At 59.7% G+C, this 16,915-nt stretch overlaps 1 protein-coding gene across 1 annotated transcript in view; it reads right to left on the bottom strand.

The window, feature by feature from the left end:
* The window catches only part of CDH22 (cadherin 22), a gene marked incomplete at its 5' end in the record, with an annotated part of 46,951 nt that extends 34,298 nt beyond the window's left edge, over window positions 1-12,653 (bottom strand). Inside the window, 3 exons of the mRNA XM_081325355.1 lie at window positions 92-211; window positions 2,845-3,139; window positions 12,432-12,653. Coding sequence (XP_081181481.1) covers window positions 92-211; window positions 2,845-3,139; window positions 12,432-12,653 — 637 coding nt within the window. The remainder of the gene's footprint in view (window positions 1-91; window positions 212-2,844; window positions 3,140-12,431) is intronic.
* Between the last annotated feature and the right edge of the window lie 4,262 nt (window positions 12,654-16,915).

Genomic DNA, 16,915 nt, shown 5'->3' with positions numbered 1-16,915 from the left:
CTGGATCCTGACCGCTCCGGCCAGGGCACCCGAAGCCCTTCCTGCCGCCTGCCTTTCCTCTTGGGGGCCCAGGGGACCCACTGGCCCTTACCGGTCTTGCTGTCCACGGTGAAGTGGCGCTCCCCCTCCAGGACGCTGTAGACCACCCGGGCGCTGCTCCCGTAGCTGGGGTCGTCCGCATCGGAGGCCAGGAGCTGCATCACCGAGGTCCCTGCAGGAAGGGAGGGGGGGCAGGTGAGCAGCAGGAAGGGCCTGGCTGCAGCCCCCACCCCATCTGCCAGCCCATTGCCTCCTCCGGTGGAGGCTCCCCTTGAAAGGGGACCAAGGCCGGTCAGACGGCCCTGTTAAACCATGGGTCAAGCCCTGGCTTGTTAAGGCAGCTCTCGGGCCTGGCTGCCCCTGAGATCTGACCCCCTTCCCCTTCTGACAAACAGGCAGCACGGATGTGGGGGAGTGGGGAGGGGTCTGAACAAGAGGAGGGGCCGCAGAGGAAGCTGACTGGCCCCCAGCAAAGCATTTGCCCAGGTAGAAAGGAAAGTAGGAAAGCAGGACAGGATAAAAACAACACGACAAACTGCCCACGAAGAGCAGAAACTTCAGACACTCTTAAATGTGGCCAGGATCCCCTTGGAAGGTCTGGCCTCCGGATACGAGGAACCAGCGGGTCTGTCCAGTATTGGGCCCACTCCTCGTGGCAGTCCATGTGAGACGGATCCAGGTGCCAATCCAGGGGTGCGAAAGGACCACCAGCCAAGCCCGAGCCAACCAGGAGATGCTGCAGCTCAAAAGGCCAATGCAATCTCGGGCCGCACAGGAGATCGTGCGTCTATTGTGCTGGTGGGGCTGGAGGTGAGCCCCGAGTCCAGTTCTGGGCACCCCACTTTCAGAGGGACACGGAGAAGCTGGAGCGGGTTCCCAGAAGAGTTGCCAGCAGGGGGAGGGAAAGCCGGTCCTGGGGAAGGGCTGAAGGAGCCGGGCAGGGTCAGCTTGCAAAGGGGAAGAGTCCGGAGAGAGACAACTCTTGCACCTGTCAAACCTGTGTGCAACATGAGGCACACCTGCAACAGGGGTCAAATGTGTGTCCCATCCTCGTCAGCCTGCTCTGTTATTCGCCCCCTTGCACACACCCCCACCCCCACCCGAGAAGCTGCTGGCAAGAACTGTTATTCAAAATGTGGTGGGCCAGTGCAGTGAATTCCTGTCCGGGGGGGGTGGGGGTTCAATTGCATGAGGCATAATGGCCCCCCTCCGCCTGCCCCATTCGGGGCTCCTTCTGTGCACCACGGATTCTGCTCCCGGCAAACCCAGGCGATGCTTTGCCAAGGGCAGCGGCAGCCCCCTCCCCACCCTGATGCCCCCCTGGGAAGCCCAGGAAGAGGCTCCTGGTGGGTGCAGTGCCCAGTGGGTGGGTGGGCGCTGCTGCTAACCCCCCTCGCCCACAAGCGTGGCTGCATCTTGCTTAAGACAGGTTGCTAGTGCCTCCGCAAGGACAGGAGGCCGGACTCATGTTTGCTGCTGCAGTCAGCGAGACAAAGAAAGGCAGGGAACCGGCAGGCAGATCAGAGCTGCCCACCCACGCGCTCCAGTCCTGCCAGCTCAGCTTGGCGCTTCCCGGGTCCCTCGGAGGCCGCCGGGCACAACAGCCCCTCCCTTGGCAGGAGCCCCTTTGTTTCGCCTTGGCAAAGCACGTTCGCTCTGCCCTGCCCGCCCTCCCCCGTCTGGCACAGCCGCTGCTTCCTGGAACGCCTGAAGACCCCGGGCCGTTTTCAAAGTCTCCCGAGACCACCTGAAGCCCCCACCCCTCGGAGCCCCAGAGGGGCCCACGGCTGCCTTTCGCTGCCTGCGTGCCCCCCCCCCAGAAGGGGGCAGGGAAGGTCTGGGGCTCAGGACCTGTGCTGAAAGAATCCGCACCTGGGGCAGGAGCTCCAGCCCCAATGATGCCCAGCGGCTCCTTCTCAAGGGGGAAGCAGAACAACAACAACAACAGCACAACAGAGTGTTTCCTTATAGTCAAAACCATACCAGCCCATTGATAAATAGTCCTAGAAAGACACCCAGCAGATCAAAACAGTCAACCCAGTGCGGTCCAGGCGTGTAAGGTGGATCGACGGACTGTCAGCACTTACGGACTCTCAGACTTGGGGCCCGCCTGAAAAACGCCTTGGCTGCTTGTCCACCGCTGCCCTTCCTGGCGCCTGGCGTCTTCAGGGTCGGGCTAGGGCTTAGCCGGGCTCCCTGTGCGGGTTCTGGCTGTAGCTTCACTGCTGTGCAAGAGAAGCCCTGAAACCGGCTCGCCCCGGTCCTGGCCGAGCAGCCACGCGTGGGGCTCATTTTCCAGGGCTGCACAATAAATATATCCACCCCTAACTTGCAAGTAAGGGGGCACTGGGTGGGTGCTTTTGAAGAGACCCAGAGGGATTATTTGGGGGCAGAGGGAGCAGGACCAGGGCCCCCTCCTTTGCACCCAGATGCTGCTCCTGGCAAAGGACTGACACCCCCCCCCAAGAGAGACACAACTCTAGGTGGGGGCTGTGGGGCTGTAGAAAAGACTAAAACTGCCCCATTGTGCCATTTCCTGGAACACCGCCTCGTTCACTTGGGGGTTCAGGCTTAAACCCTCGTTTGCGCTTCTGGCTGTAAAGAAACGCATCCTCCTCAAGCTGCAGCCACCTGGGCCAGGCACGAGGCCTGCGGAACCTTTGCCAGCTGTGCTGGGGCCAAAGGGGCCGGAGAGAGCCCGGTGCCCACTGGACATTCCAGAGCTGGGCAGGCGCTCCCCCTCCCTGGTGGCCCTGGCTGCTTGGGTGGAGGGTGCAGAACTGGCCAGGCACCGCCGGGACTCACCAATGGGGGAGAGCTCGGCCACACTCCCGATGTAGGGCCCCCCCAGGAACCGGGGTTCGCTGTCATTGATGTCCTGCACCTTGATGACAAATTCTGACTCGGGCTCCAGCAGCCGGTTGGTCTGGCGGTCCCGCGCCTGAGCCCGCAGCGTGTAGAAGGTTTTTCGCTCACGGTCGAGGCGCTCCGTGGCGTGAATGTCCCCCGTCAGCTCATCGATCAGGAAGATGGTGCCGGCCCCCTCCCCGGAGATGGTGTACTTGATGGAGCCGTCCCCCTCGTCGGAGTCCGAGTGAATCTAGGGGAGACAGGCGCAGGTCAGGCGCAGGGCGGGCAGCTAGGATTGGGGCCCGGCCGGGGGGGGCTACTGACCACAACGCCTGCCCCCTTCACAGCAGGGAGGCCTCAGAGAAGATGGGGCGCACATCCGCATCTCAGCCCTCATCCTTGACCTTGGCCTGGCCATCAGGGCTTCGCCTAGTGCTTAAAAGAGGAGCCGGGCGGGCGGGCAGGGGGCTGTGTCCCAGGAAGCAGAAACCTTGAGGACCCTGCAGACCCTCCTCTTCCCGTCTCCTTGGTCAGGCAGGACTGGCCTCCCTCTCGGGGCCTCCCTTCCCTTGAAGGCAGAGGTCTCGCCCCTTGCCCTGCCGGGGCACCCGAGAGGCCTCCTCCTTCACTGGCCTCCAGAGGCGAGTCTACGCTTCCCAGGGCTTGCATCGATGCTGCAGAAACAAGCTTCACGCTGGCCCCTCCAGCCCTCTCTTGGGAGGGCCTGCCTGGGGGTCCCCTCTGAGGAGAAACCCGCCTCTCCTGAGAAACTTCGGGGGTCACCACCCGGCCTCCTGCCCAAGGTCCCCGAGTGGCCACGTGGAGGCCTCTGCAAGAGACACTCTGGAGGAAGGGCCGAAGGCTGCTATCCCTCTTCATCAAAAAGGGGGGCCCCGGCTGAGGCCAGAGGCTCCTGGGCAACGTCTAAGCAGTCTCAGAAGTGTGCAGCAGGTGGCCGTCCCCGTGGCCCAGAGGCAAAGCCACCCAGATGGCTCCCTCTGGGGAGTCACTCCAGATCACCCCTTTGCAGAAACGGGATTTTTTTCCCTTCAGACAAGGGGGACCCTCGGCCCCCCTTAACCCTCAGAGCAATCTCCAGGCACCAGACCGCTGGTCCCAGGCCCCTGGGCGTCCTCTGAGGAAGCCCTAACCAGGTCATGGGTCAGCCAGGTGGCCAAACTGGCAAGAACGTTATGAGACAACCCAAGAGTGGTGGGAAGTTCCTAAGGCCCCAGAGCTGGAAGGGGTCCTGGAGGCCAGAGGGCTGCCCAGCCTCCCCTCCGGCCTTTGCAGCTGAGCCCCATGATTGGGGTTTTGCCCTCTGGAGCTTGTTAAGATGCATTTTCTGCTCCCTGATCACCCCGCCTGCCCGTCTCCGATCCGGCTCCAATTTCGTGGCATCCAGAAGAGGACCCGGCACTTGAGGCATGTTCCAGCCAGCACAGAGCAGATCATGTCCTGGGCCACTCAACTTCAGCCTGAAATGGCACTGATCTTTTTGCCCCACACGGCACTTCTCCCTCACATTCAGTAGAGCAGAGGTCTCCAAACTTGGCCGCTTTAAGACTTGTGGACTTCAACATGGCTGGCTGTGGAATTCTGGGAATTGAAGTCCACAAGTCTTAAAGCGGCCAAGTTTGGAGACCCCTACAGTAGAGGATCAATGACTGTTTCAGCCTTCAGCTACACCTACATTTGATTCCTGAAGGAGGAAGAACATTGCGCTTGTCTCTGCTAAATTTCCTCTTCTGATGTTCAGTCCATTTCTCTATTCAAGAGCTACATCTGCATCTAATCTATACCTATTTCTTTACCTAAACCAAAACCTCACTTTAGGGGGGAAAACCCTGGAAAGGCTTGAATCTTACTGCTGTTCTCTCTCCCAAAGTTCCATGGGCCTAAAAGAACAATGAAAGTTTAACCTGCCAAGAGTTATCCTGCTGCTGCCTTCAGATGCTGGTGATGACCTCGTGGCTTTCAAGGCACTGACTGGCTTCTCCCTCTCCTTCCCCTACCTCCATGCCAGACCGGAGCATCCTGGATTCCCCCCCCCCCCCGCAGTTCTGCCATTTTATCACTTCAGGGGCCTCTTATGGCCCTGAAGCTGATGTCCTGCTGGTCAGCGATCACAGTGAAGAAGGGCCAGCAAAAAAACCAGCAGCTTGTTCCTTCGGGGCCACAGGAGGCCTCCCCTCTGGCCCTGGACACGTAAGCCGGAGTAAGGCAGATTCCCTGATCCTGTTTCCGTCGATCTGGGGCTCGGCTCCTGCCCTTCACCGGCCCCGATGCAACAGCCTCTCCTCTGGTTCTCTCTGCCCGGCTGCTCCCCCCCCCAGTTTCTTTTCTCCTCTGACCGTCTCTCGGCTGGCTTTGGGCTGCTGCGGCCACCTTCCCTCCCACGTTCCAGGCGGCTGCAGAGCCTCCCCCAGCTTCTCCTCCAGCCAGACGAGAGCGTTTCGGCTGTCCTCTTTCTTATTCCCGGGGGAGCCTGGCAGAACCCAAGGCCCACCCCGAGGGGGCTGCAGCTGCTGCTCACGTTTATTCACTGCCGGCTCAGTGCTGCCCCCTCCTTGGAAGGGACACGTGAGGAGGGGGAACATCCTGCTTGGTAGCATTCTGTCTCTGCCCAGGGCCCACTAGTACAGGCATCAACTCCCGGAAAGCTCTCCCCACCCCCACCCCCGTTCCTCCCAGGGCAGCCAAGAAATTGAGACGGGGAAAACCTGTCCAAGGGGGGGGGTCCCTCCTCAAGCCTTCTTCACCAGGAATCACGGAAGGCGGAGCTGGAGAAGACCGCAAGCATCGCCAAATAACCGCTTAGAGAGGGCACTCTGCAGCGGTATGCAGCGTAAGTCTAAGGGTCAGATGCAACTCAGCCACGCCCGTGCAGGATGGGTGGCTGCCAGCCTCGTCTTCCAAGGCTGCAGAGCCCACAGCCTCCCAGGGGGACTCTTTTGCACCTCACCATCAGGACAGTTAGGCTGACTCCAAGCGGCCTCTGCAACTTGTCTCCATGATTCCCTGGCCACATTCCCTTTGTGGACCTGAACACGGCTACTGGCCATGTCCTCAAGACCGTGGTTGCTCTGTTATCCTCTTCCAAATGGTGTCTAACCCACCACGATCCTTCGGGAGGTGGGATCCTCTCCTAACCCTAATCCAGGCCCATCCTTGGGGTGTGTGGGGTCCCAAGCTTCCCAGACTCTCCTTCCCAGTGCAACCCAGTCAGGGTTGGCTGGGTGCTTCTCCTTCCTCGGGGCCAGATAACTTCCCCCAGGCTGTGCCCCTCAGGCCGGGCAGAGGGCCCAGGAGCCAGACCCTGAACACTGGACTTTCTCCAGGCCTGGGGGGCAAGGAGGGGAGGGCCGGAGGGCAGCTGCAGTTGGCACCCAGCACCAGGGACATTTTCCCAAGGGCTGCCTGCCCCAACCCTCCTCCTGGCCCAGACTGCAGCTCCTCTGGTCTCTCTCTCTCTCTGTCTCACAAACACACACACACACTGCGCGTGTATGTGTGCCAGAAAGAAAGGAAAGGCAGAGGTTAACTCCCTTTGACCTCCTGAGTGCCCAGACGTGGGGCCAAATTTCCTGATAAAGTCTTACAGGCGGCATTAAACTGAGTTACGAGGTTTTTAGAATCCAGCCACTTGCCAGAAATCAATTGGGAGGGGAGGGATACCTTGCGCCAGGCCTTAATGGGAGGGTGCCTAAGGGGACCCGCTTCTGTAGAAGCCTCACCCTCATTTCCTGCCCACCATTTTTGCTGAGAATCAGCAAAGTTGCCAAAACTGCGAGTCTCCCATTAATTGGCTAATGAAATATGAGGATGTTTATGGGCCGCTCTGTCTTCTTCCAGAGTCTGAAGCGGCTGCAGCAGCCAGAATTTATGCCCAGTGGCCACTTTCACAAGCCCCCCACTCTATCTGTCTTGTTAGGGACCATTTATGCCTCTATCTACCCTGGGGGGGGAAGAAGACCCCGAAGCAGGGTGAGGGCTGCCTTAGCCCAAATGCCCACCCACCAGTCGCCCAAAAAGCCAAACTTCAAGGCAGCTGCTGCCCAGCCAGTCAAAAAGGGACTCACGCTGCTAGGATCTAAAGAGGAAGCTCAGCCCAACACACACACACACACACACACACACACACACACCCAGCACCCTCAGAAGGCATACAATGCCCATTGTATGGTTGACTTTCAACCAGGGACCCACTTTGAACAGCCGTTCCCCTGTTCCCATTCAACCCACTGCAGGGATTTTTTGGCCACTGCCTTGTCCCCAAGGTGGGATTCCCTGGGGACCCCCGCACCAAGCAGGCCCCCCTGGCCTCCCAGCAACACGTGCGGCAGCTTCTTGCTGCAGAACAATGAGGAATGAAGGCCATCCAGGCTCTGAATGGATTCCCTTCTCCTGGCCCAGACGGACGGCCCGTCCCAGAGTGTCGCCTAGGAACCGGTGGGCATCGTCTCAGAGCACCTGGCTGGACTCTGCCTAGAGAAGCGCAGAAGACGGGAGAGGAGGAGCCGCCAGTCTCGTTGCAATATGTCAGAAAGGGGGGGAAGCAGACTCGGGAAAGGAAGACCAATCACCCTGACATCAATACCTAGGAAAACGAAGCCGTGGGTTGGTAGGCCTTTGGAAAGGGGCAAACTGGTTCCCCAGATCCTTCAGCATGGGTCATGCCGACAAAACATACTGCTTTCTTTGAATTAATTTAAATAAAATTAAATTAATTTAAAATAAAATAAAATAAAATTTTAAATTAATTTGATATTGATCGGTGGACCAAGGGAACGAAGGAGCCCTGTGCTTAGACTTCAGTAAGACATCTGATAGACAACAGTCTCATTGATAAACCGGAACAGCGAGAGATGGGATAGCCTCATTCCCAGACGGATTTGCAGTTGACTGAATGACTGTGGACAGCATGTGGCCCTGAAGGGTCCACGTGGAAGGAGGGATGTGCAGCAGAACCCAGGGTTCTGTCTCGGACCTTCATGAAAGACTTAGATGAGGGAACTGAAGAGACGTTCTTTGGGGGGGAGGGGTTGCGAACTCCAGAAGACATGCTCCAGGCTCAAAAAGATCCCGACAGACTTTTTTAACTCTGGCCCTGAGGCAGCACCATGTTCATCGGTGAGAAATATACGTAGATTCTGCACTTAGACAGGAAAAAATGGGTGCAAGAGGCAGAGGACAGGGGACTCGGCCCAGTGACGGTCCTCGTAAGAAGAATCTGGGCGATGCAGATTAAATGTGAGCCAGAGAGCCAAGGCACTCCTGGGCTGGGCCAACAGCAGCACGCAATACCCGAAGTGACAGCACTGACGGGCCCACGTGTGGAATATCGTGGCCAGTTACCTTCACCGCAATACCAGAAAGGATGCTGAGGTCCCTGCAAGAGTGCAGGATGGTGAGGGGCTTGGGGTTTAAGTCCCAGGAAGACAATTTGGGGCTTCGTCTAAAGAAGAGGAAGTTGAGGGAAGATACGGCAGCCTTCCAACAGGTGAAGAGGGGGTGGATTTATTCTCCGTGATGTCCAAAGGCAGAAGAAGCAAGGGCGGATGCTGACAAGAGGGAGAGCCAAACTCCAAATCCGGACAAGTGTCCACTGAAGGCCTTCCACCCTGGAGGCTCTCAAGAACAGTTTGTCCAGAACACCAGGTGGATTTCTGTCCCAGACACTGGATCGGCTCGTTGGCCAGACGTCTGTGGGGTGGAGTCCAGAGGCAGCATCCAGGGGCCTCTTACAGCCCCATCACCTGACCTCCTTCGCTGCACTTCCCCAGAAGGGCAGGGACCCGGCCCACTCGTCCATCCTGAACTTTCTGTGTTTTAACCACAAAAAGCCCACAATGGAGGGGAAGGTGAGTGGTGGGGCTATTTGGAGAGGCAGCATCATCTAAGAAGAGGTCCCCAACCTTTTGGTCACCAGGGACCGGTTCCGTGGACTGGAGAGTGCGTGGTTTCATATACTGCCTGCATCCTGTGGTTGGGGCTTTGCTTGTTTGCGTGGCCCGGTTTCTGGTATGCCGTGGCCCGGTGCCAGTCCAAGGACTGGGGGTTGGGGTCCCCTGATCTCCGAGTCGTAAGAAACAAATGCTCCACTTTGTTCCTCCTAGACTTCCTCCGGAGTGCGAAGTCCAGTTCCAGATTTGCACCTTAAGGAGGGTCCCGGAATCCACCAGCGGGGAAGGTGGTCAGAGGACCCGGCAGGGAAAGGCTGAAGGAACAGGGGAGGCTTTTAGCCCAGGGAGGAAACCCGGAAGGAACTTGCACAGAACTGAGCAAGGCTTCCGCAGAGGTAGCGCTCCAATCAAGGGTACGTGAAGAGCGATTTCAGGCGAATGGCAGGAGACTGTTCTGAGGATTGGACAAGGGGGGTGTCTTCCCTCTTCCTCCCTGGTGGCCTTCAAATGTGGGCAGAAAGCCACTTAATTGGGAATGCTCCAGTTCTGACCCGCTTGTGTGGTCTCCGGGCAGCCCAGTCAGCTCTGGAGGGAAACCAGAGCAGAGCAACGCTAGGAGTCTACTACTGCTCTTCACGGAAGACGCCCCCCCCGCCCCCCCCTGGCCTGCTGGACTTCTGGGAAGAGGGACTTCAGCAGGGACTTCTCTCCCAGAAATCTCTGAGGACGAGTGACATCATGCTAAAAACACACAAAGCCAGATTCAGCCAGACTTGCACATGTTATCTTGTCCACGTATGTGGGATCTCACTTTCCACTTTGGAGGCCTGGAGAGGTGGACGGGACTCTTACGGTTGCCTGGCCTGCAACACGTTCTCTTGACCCTTTGCCAATTTTGGCCTATTCAGGGGACGATGGACACAGGAGCGAGGACAGCCCTCTCGGCAATGGCGTGTTCAGTCCTAATAAGGCCTGATGCAGGGCCCCGTGGCAAGTGCCTTCCCGTCACAGTGGCCCTCTGGGAGCCAGATGTTCGGGCACAGCTGCAGGAGTCTTTGGAGGAACTGATTTTCATCAAAGCTGAGAGCCAGTTTAGGGAGCTGATCCTCCCTGGGGATGCGGATGGACCCCCCCCCCCCGCAGAGAACAGGCGGTGGAGCAGAGCCCCGGGGCCTCCGAGGCCCCTCCCGGCCTCCTTAGGGCTACTGGAGGAGGTGCCTTCGGAGATGCCTTGGGGGAGGGGCGTTCGGCACCTGCCACTCTCAGGTCAAGGTCAGAGAGAAGCAGGGGACAGCTGAACCTCTACACCCTGTAGGTGCTATTATGGGATGCAATAAGGAATGACTGTAGCCGTCTGCAAAGAAATGTAGAGCTGCCCTAATGGAAAGACTTTGCACGGCAGACACGGCAGGAATCTCTTCATGGAAGGAAAGGGGAAGGCCAGCCACCATTCCCTCCTCTCCCTCTCAGCTGCTTCCACATGCAGAAGCTGGAGGAGACCTCGGTGCGACTGCTGGGCAGCACAGACCACCTCACCCCCCCCCCAGGCCTGCTGGTGCAAGAGACCCCTGGCAGCCCTGCAGAGCAGGCCAAGGAAAGCATTTGACCTCGCAGGAGACGGGGCTGGGCTGCTTGGCAAAACCTTTTAGGGAAGCACAAAACGCCTCCCTGAAGACCTGCACGCTTCCTTCCCTCCCCCCCCCCATACTCTGCACGAAACCACTGGAAATTGGCCTCAGGAGAAGGGCAGCAAAGCCCCGTCAATACGCAGAGGAGCCACAGCTTCTCCAGAGGGTCTCAGCCAGGAAAGGGCCGGGCATGTCCTACGCCGGAGCCCCAAGGCAGCGATGGGTTGGAAAAGGGCCAAGACTGAAGGGTGACAAGGGGAGGAAGACCTGGCGGGTGTTCATCAGAGCCCTGACGTGCCCCCTCCTCTCTGGGCCCTGTCCCCACCTGGCCCTGGAGAGCCAAACCAAGGTCCTGGGCCCCCCGCCTTCCCCACTACAGGGGCTCCCTGACTTATGACCGCTTTTGCAACGACAGCTTGAAGTTACTTAACGGTGCTTTAAAAAATGGACATAATGGGTGCCCAAAGTTATGGCTGCTACAGCACCACCACCATGTTCAAGGGATTAAAATTTGGGTTCTTGGCTTTCGATTCCCCACCTGCCCATCCCCCCCATCCCCATATGTGCCCTTCCGGGGCTGCTGGCTGTCCTGCAAGGGCAGAAGTGGGGGGAGGCAGCCCACTACCTCCCCGAGGCCCTGGGTTTAGGGTGACCAAGCCCGGAATGACTTGGGGTTTTGGGGCGGGGTATCCGCACTTAGCCTGCAAGTTTCTGTGAATGACCTCGATGGGAAGTGCTGGGATGGCAACCGCCAAGCGAGGCATTTAGGTGAAGTCTTGCTTAACAACCACGTAGCTTAGCGACCAAAATGCCGGCCTGTGTTCATGAGGACTGCTCAACTTCACCCCTTCACCCACCCAGCCTTCCTTCCCCGTGCAAATGGGGGAGGGCATCCTCCTCCTCCTCCTCCTTCCGGCCTCACTGGACAGCGAGTTTGGCATTGCAACCAGCTCCCCCCCCAAGGAGGGCCCTGCTCACCCACCCTTGGCCAACTGGTCTGGCCCTGGTCGTGCCAGCTCTGACGGGCCAGCAACCCCCCTGGCCCCTTCCCCAATTTGGAAAGCCTAGCGCAGCTGCCGCTGGAAAAGAGAGCCCGCCTCTGCCCTGGGCTGCCCTCCGGGCCCCAATCCCTCCGGCCAAGTCAAAGTGCGGCTCCCCTGAAGGGCAGCTGCCTGGGATTCTGCGAGGCCATCCATTACCTCTTGCTAATTAAATCAAAATTAAATTTGAGCAGAGCAGCGCTTTCGGAGAGATGATTAAAGAGATTCCCAAACACAGGACGGCCCGGGGATGGAGAGAGAACAGACAGGGCATAAAAGCTGCCCTTAATGAAAGGCGCTTCGGTGTTTGCTCCAACTCATAAAGCCGGAGTTCATCAATTCCTTTTAAATGGTAGCAACTTAATTAAATCTGTTTTTCCCCTTTAATCCCCTCCTCTATCTAAAATAGATCTGTCCAACCAGCACAACTTTGTAACTCATGCTGACCCCATAATTCTATTTTAAAAACACAAAAATCCACATCCACCCGACAGGGCCCTCCAGGGAAATTCCGTCTCAGAAAAAGGATTAGAGCGAATATCCAGATTTTATGAAAATGTTATTGGGCGTCTTTGGTGAGCCCGCTTTGTGGGAGGGGGCGGAGGAGGAGACCCGCTCCAGCAGGGGCATGCTCATGGGGGGGGGGAAAGGCTACTCCTGTCCAGCCGGCAGAAGTGGCGTGGGGGGGACCTTCCTGTGCTCTGCTGCCTGCACCCCCGTCTTCTGCAGGGCTGGGTGGTTTCCGGGGGCTGCAGCTGCCATGGTGGGAAGGGCTGCCGACGGGGGGGGGGGACTTTGGAGGTGGTTACTGAGCTACCTCTGGAAGCTGCCAAGGCCAGGTCCTCCCCCAGGGGAGCTCGCCCTGAGCAGAACTGCCTTGCCCGGCTGCCAGGCCCTCTTCCCCCCACCCACCCCCACTCCCACCCCCTGCAGAAGTTCCGAGTCTCCCTCTCCCCCACGGCCTTTACCTTCCCCACGTACAGTGGTTCTGTGCCCGTGTACTCCTCCACCACAAAGAACTGGTTCCAGACCCAGCCACGCTTCACCCGCCCAGCGCCGGGCAGACCGCCATCCCCGGGTGCCCCCAGCAAAGACTGGGCTGTTGGCAGACGGTCCGGGCCCCCCAGAAGGCACAGCAGCAGCAGCAGCAGCAGCAGGGGCCCACTTCCAGGGGGGCGATGGGCCACCATCACTGCAGAGTCCCAGGAGCAGGGAGGGGGCCCACAGGCATCCTTGGGGGGGAAAGGGCAGCAACCGGCCAGGGCTGTGGGTCAGTCATCCATGGGAGGCAGGGCTGGTGACTATCCGGAGCAACTCCACTTCCCAGGCCGATGAGCTTGAGGGTCACACTGATGCCCACCGCCCAGCAGTCCACGTCCTTCTGCGCAGGTGGGTGGGCATCGACTGGGTCAGACCGATGCAGAGTAGACCCCCTTCTTTCTCTGGGTCAGGAGATCCCTGGAACTGACCCCCAGGCAGCTACTCCCAAACTGGCCCAGCGTGGCCTCGGAGGGGGTGTGGAGGTGCACACCGGTCTCTTGGTTCCGGCCACGGCTGGCTCCTTGCGGGCAGCTGGTGGGCACAAAGCCCCATCAGAGCAACGGCCTGGCACACCCAGTAGACTTTGCCCAGCTACAGCTGCTCCTGGCTGGGGTGGCACTGAGGCTCCATGACGTCCACTGGCCAGGCGGCTCCTACGCAGCCAGCAGCGGCGGCCACCGTCCTCCTCGGGTCAAGGGGGCAGCGGGCAAAGGCATCCTCCTGGCACCTGGAAGAGATACAGCACCTTCGCTGGGGGCAAGGCAAGCCGAGAGCCCGAGAGAGATGCCCTGTTTCCCTGCCATTTCCTCAGCTCGGAGCTGCTGTGGCTGGCTGCCCACCGAACACCCAGCCAGAGCCCCCTTGCCCAGGCCGGGGGGGGGGTCTGCAGAGATGCTGCTGCTTTCTAACATAGGCAGAAAGTTGGGATAATCCTCCCCAGGACCATCCTGGACTCCCTCCCTCCCTCCTCCTCCTCCACCCATAGGATAAAGTGTTCAGCCCATAAACTTTTGTCACTGGTCAGGGCTGGCCGAGACTGGTGGAGAGGGAGGTGGCACTTTTATGGGCCAGCAATTACATGAGTTCTCCTAAAGATGGAGGGTGTTGGGAGGGGGGAGGGAAGGCAGAAGCTGACCAGCTCGGCTTCTGTGCCCAGCAAAGTGGTCAGGCTGTGAAAGTGGTCAGAGTTCCTCAGCAGCAGCAGCCTGCCCTGTTCCTGACCAGGGGAGGGCTGGGAGACACACACACACACACACACACACACACACACACAGACACACACACCGCCCCCAGAAGGCCAGTGGTTCCCTGGCAGCTTCCTCGGAAGGGAGGGGAAATGCTTCCTCTCCACATGTGCCAGAGAGAGCGAAGCCCCCTCCCTCCTCTGTTGCCCAGGGATGCAAGGGGAGGTTTCTGTGCAGTTTAAAATAATCCTTCTTAAAACAAAAACACAATAAAACAAATTTCTTTCATTTCCTGGTATACACTTAAAGATAATTTCTTAGCTTTGTGCGAACTGTGGAAGATTTACAAATGCAACCCAAGGAAGAAAAAAAAGTTCCCCCGCCCCTGGAAAGCCAGCCTGGGAATTTCAGCCCCCTGGGAACCACCGACATACCCAGAAGAGGGCAGCGCCCACGAGGCTGCCCTTGCCCCCCCTTTTGTCCGGGGAGGATAGCCGGGGCTCACTTCCCCCACCTCCCACCCCGCTCTCCTGCAACCTGTGCACTTGCATTCCTCCGCCCCAGAGTCCCCGCCGGGGACCTGCTCTGGGCCCCGCCTCTCCGCCCCTTTTCTGGGGAAGGAGGGCAGGTTGGGGGCCTCTCCCGGCTGCGGCTTCCCACTCACGGTCCAGGCACAACCGGGGCAGCCGCCTGGGACCCTCCGCTGTCTTCAGCCTTCTCTCCCGCGAGCCTCCAGCCGCAGCAACGGCCCCTCCCCGCGAGCCCAGCCCGGCAAACGGAACCACCAGCCCGCCGTTCCTCCGCGGAGCCGCCGGGACCCCCGGGCCTCTTGCGCCTCGGGCGTCGCCTCGCAAGGCCGGGAGTTACGGATCGCTTCCTCTCGGTTCCAGCCGATTTTGGCCCACTTTTCCAGGGAATTCGTGGCCGGCTAACGGCAGCCCAGACTCAGCCCCGGCTGAAGCGCAGCCCAGAGGCCGCGTGCGGGGCGGGAGCGCCGGAGAGGGCCGGTCTGTCGGGCGAGCCTTGCTAAGGAGGACCAGGGCGGGCAAGGAAAGGGGAGCCGAGCGGCTCGGAGCAGGAGGAGCCATCGGCGCTTCCCTGCATGGGAGGCCGTGCTGGGCGCCGCTGCTCCTCCAAGGCGGTAAGACGGCCGATCCCAGCCCGGGCTGGAAGGCTCCTTCCCTCGCCGTCCCGGCAGCGCCAGCAGCTTCCGAGAGCCGGTTCGCTCTTTGGGAGGGAGGTTAAAACTCTCCCTCCTTCTACGCCGCTGAGCCCAAGGTCCGCGCTGATTTCGCACCCCGAGCCCCGCACCACCGGGCTGCTTCCCCCGCCCACCCTCTCCGTCAAGACCCCGCAGAAGAGACCTCCCTCTCGAGGAGCACGGAAAGAAGACGCGTAGCAGGGACCCCCAGGTTCAGACACGCGGTCGGTCTGAGCCGGTCAGTTGATGGTCCAGAACCAACCAGCAGCGACCCCCGCCCCGCGCTCCGCTCTCCGCCTGCGGGAAAGAGGCTCGCTCAGACAACGTGCCAAACCCTCCACCGGGGCTCGGAGAACAAGAGCGCTGCGCCGGCAGCCTGACCCCTGCTTAGCAAAGGCCACACTCGAAGATGATGGCAATGTTGAATTTATCGGCAAAGGATTAAAGAGAGAATTGGGGCTGAAAAGCGAAAGTGGAAGCAGTATAAGCTCCGTCCCCTATTTGGGGTAGACCAGGACGCCCTGATAGGCCGGTCTCGCCGGGAAACATAATGGCAATGGCCCCCCCGTCCCGTTTTAGGCCAGTCACGTGGAACCAAATGTGAACTCAGCAGCAGGATGGAAGTCCGGACGGTGCCCCCCCCTCCAGAGGCAACCTGGAGGGCCACTGCCCCCTGCTTCAAGAGTGGTCCTGGTGCCATCTTCCAAGACAGAAACCGCCCAGAAAGTGGCATCTGTAAGCCTCCAGGTGGGGTCTCAGTTATGGGGCCGAGGGGGGTCCACTTGAGGCTGCGGAAGTGGCACCCCATCAGGCGGGAGAAGGAGGGCGAGTGCCTGGCCAGCTCTCCAGCTGCCCAGACTGCTACCTGGCAGTGGAGGGGGCACGCCCTGCGCCACCAGGGCGAGGGGAGGCGGCTTTTCTAGCAGGTAGAATCTCGGGGGGGGGGGGCAGAAGGTGCTTGCCTGCCCTTCTGCCTCTTTGGGGCCAGAGCTTGCAGAGGGGGGGGGTTGCTGGGTAGCTCAAGTGGACAGCAGTGGCATTTCACCCTAATTCGGCTGAGGGGGCAGAAAGGAGGGAGCTGGGGGCTAAGGCTTGCAGGCGGCTCCTTAGGGACAAAGCCACAGCCAGGGGCCCTGCCTGAAGGTTGGGGGGGGTCTCTGAGAAGTCGTCAGGCCAGTGGTTTCTTGGGAGGGGGGTCTAGGCAAACCCATCTGGATACAACCAATGCACTCGTACCACACATCCACAGACCGCACCAGCAAATGTGTCCCACCTACACGTGCCAGGCCTGGGCAACGGTTGCTGTGGGAACCAGAACTTGCCTGGAGAATCTCTCCCCCCCCCCCCGCACCGTGGCCTTTTGCTTGCGCTGCTGCTGCATCCCTCCCTCAAGAAGGCCCCCACCCTCACACACCTCCTTTGGTCTCTGGGAGGGCTGGACCCAACGCCCACCCGCTCCCGCCCCCACTTTTCCCGGGCTTGGTGGCAACCGCACGTGCCTCCCTCCCTCCCCGCCCGCCCACCCTCCCCGCTTCCTCGGTGTGTGTTTGGCAGAACCGTACTGTACATCATGTTGACAGTAGAAATTACATCCTGAGCTTATGTTTTACATTCTGCCCTGTCAGAACTCACCGCAGCCCAGTGATCAGGACAAATTGAATGGCACCCCGTCCATGTCGATATTTATTTCATTTTACCAATGCAGCGGTGGGGGGGGGGACTACCGGCAGCCCTCACAGCACAGCACATGCCTGCCCGGCCATGTGGGGGCTCTTTCTGGGGGAGGCCGTGGAGGAGGGGGGAGGGAGGCCAGAAACGAAAGCAGACTCCCCCTCCCACAGGAGCCACAACTAGCAGGGCACAGACCCCCCCCCCCCCCGGAGCAGCACAGGGGCCATCCCTGCCTGAGAAAGACAAGATTCCCCAACAAACTGCTTTTCCGGGTTCTGCCAGTGCAGAAAAATAGCCCAGGAATGGCTCTTTTCTACTTTTAAATCAGATCCAATTCCACTTAACTCTCCTTTCC

Source organism: Vipera berus (assembly GCF_964194415.1).
Source record: "Vipera berus genome assembly, chromosome: 3".
Taxonomy (NCBI): domain Eukaryota; kingdom Metazoa; phylum Chordata; class Lepidosauria; order Squamata; family Viperidae; genus Vipera; species Vipera berus.
Note: the sequence above shows the minus strand (reverse complement) of the source record. Positions and strands in the feature narration are given on the sequence as shown.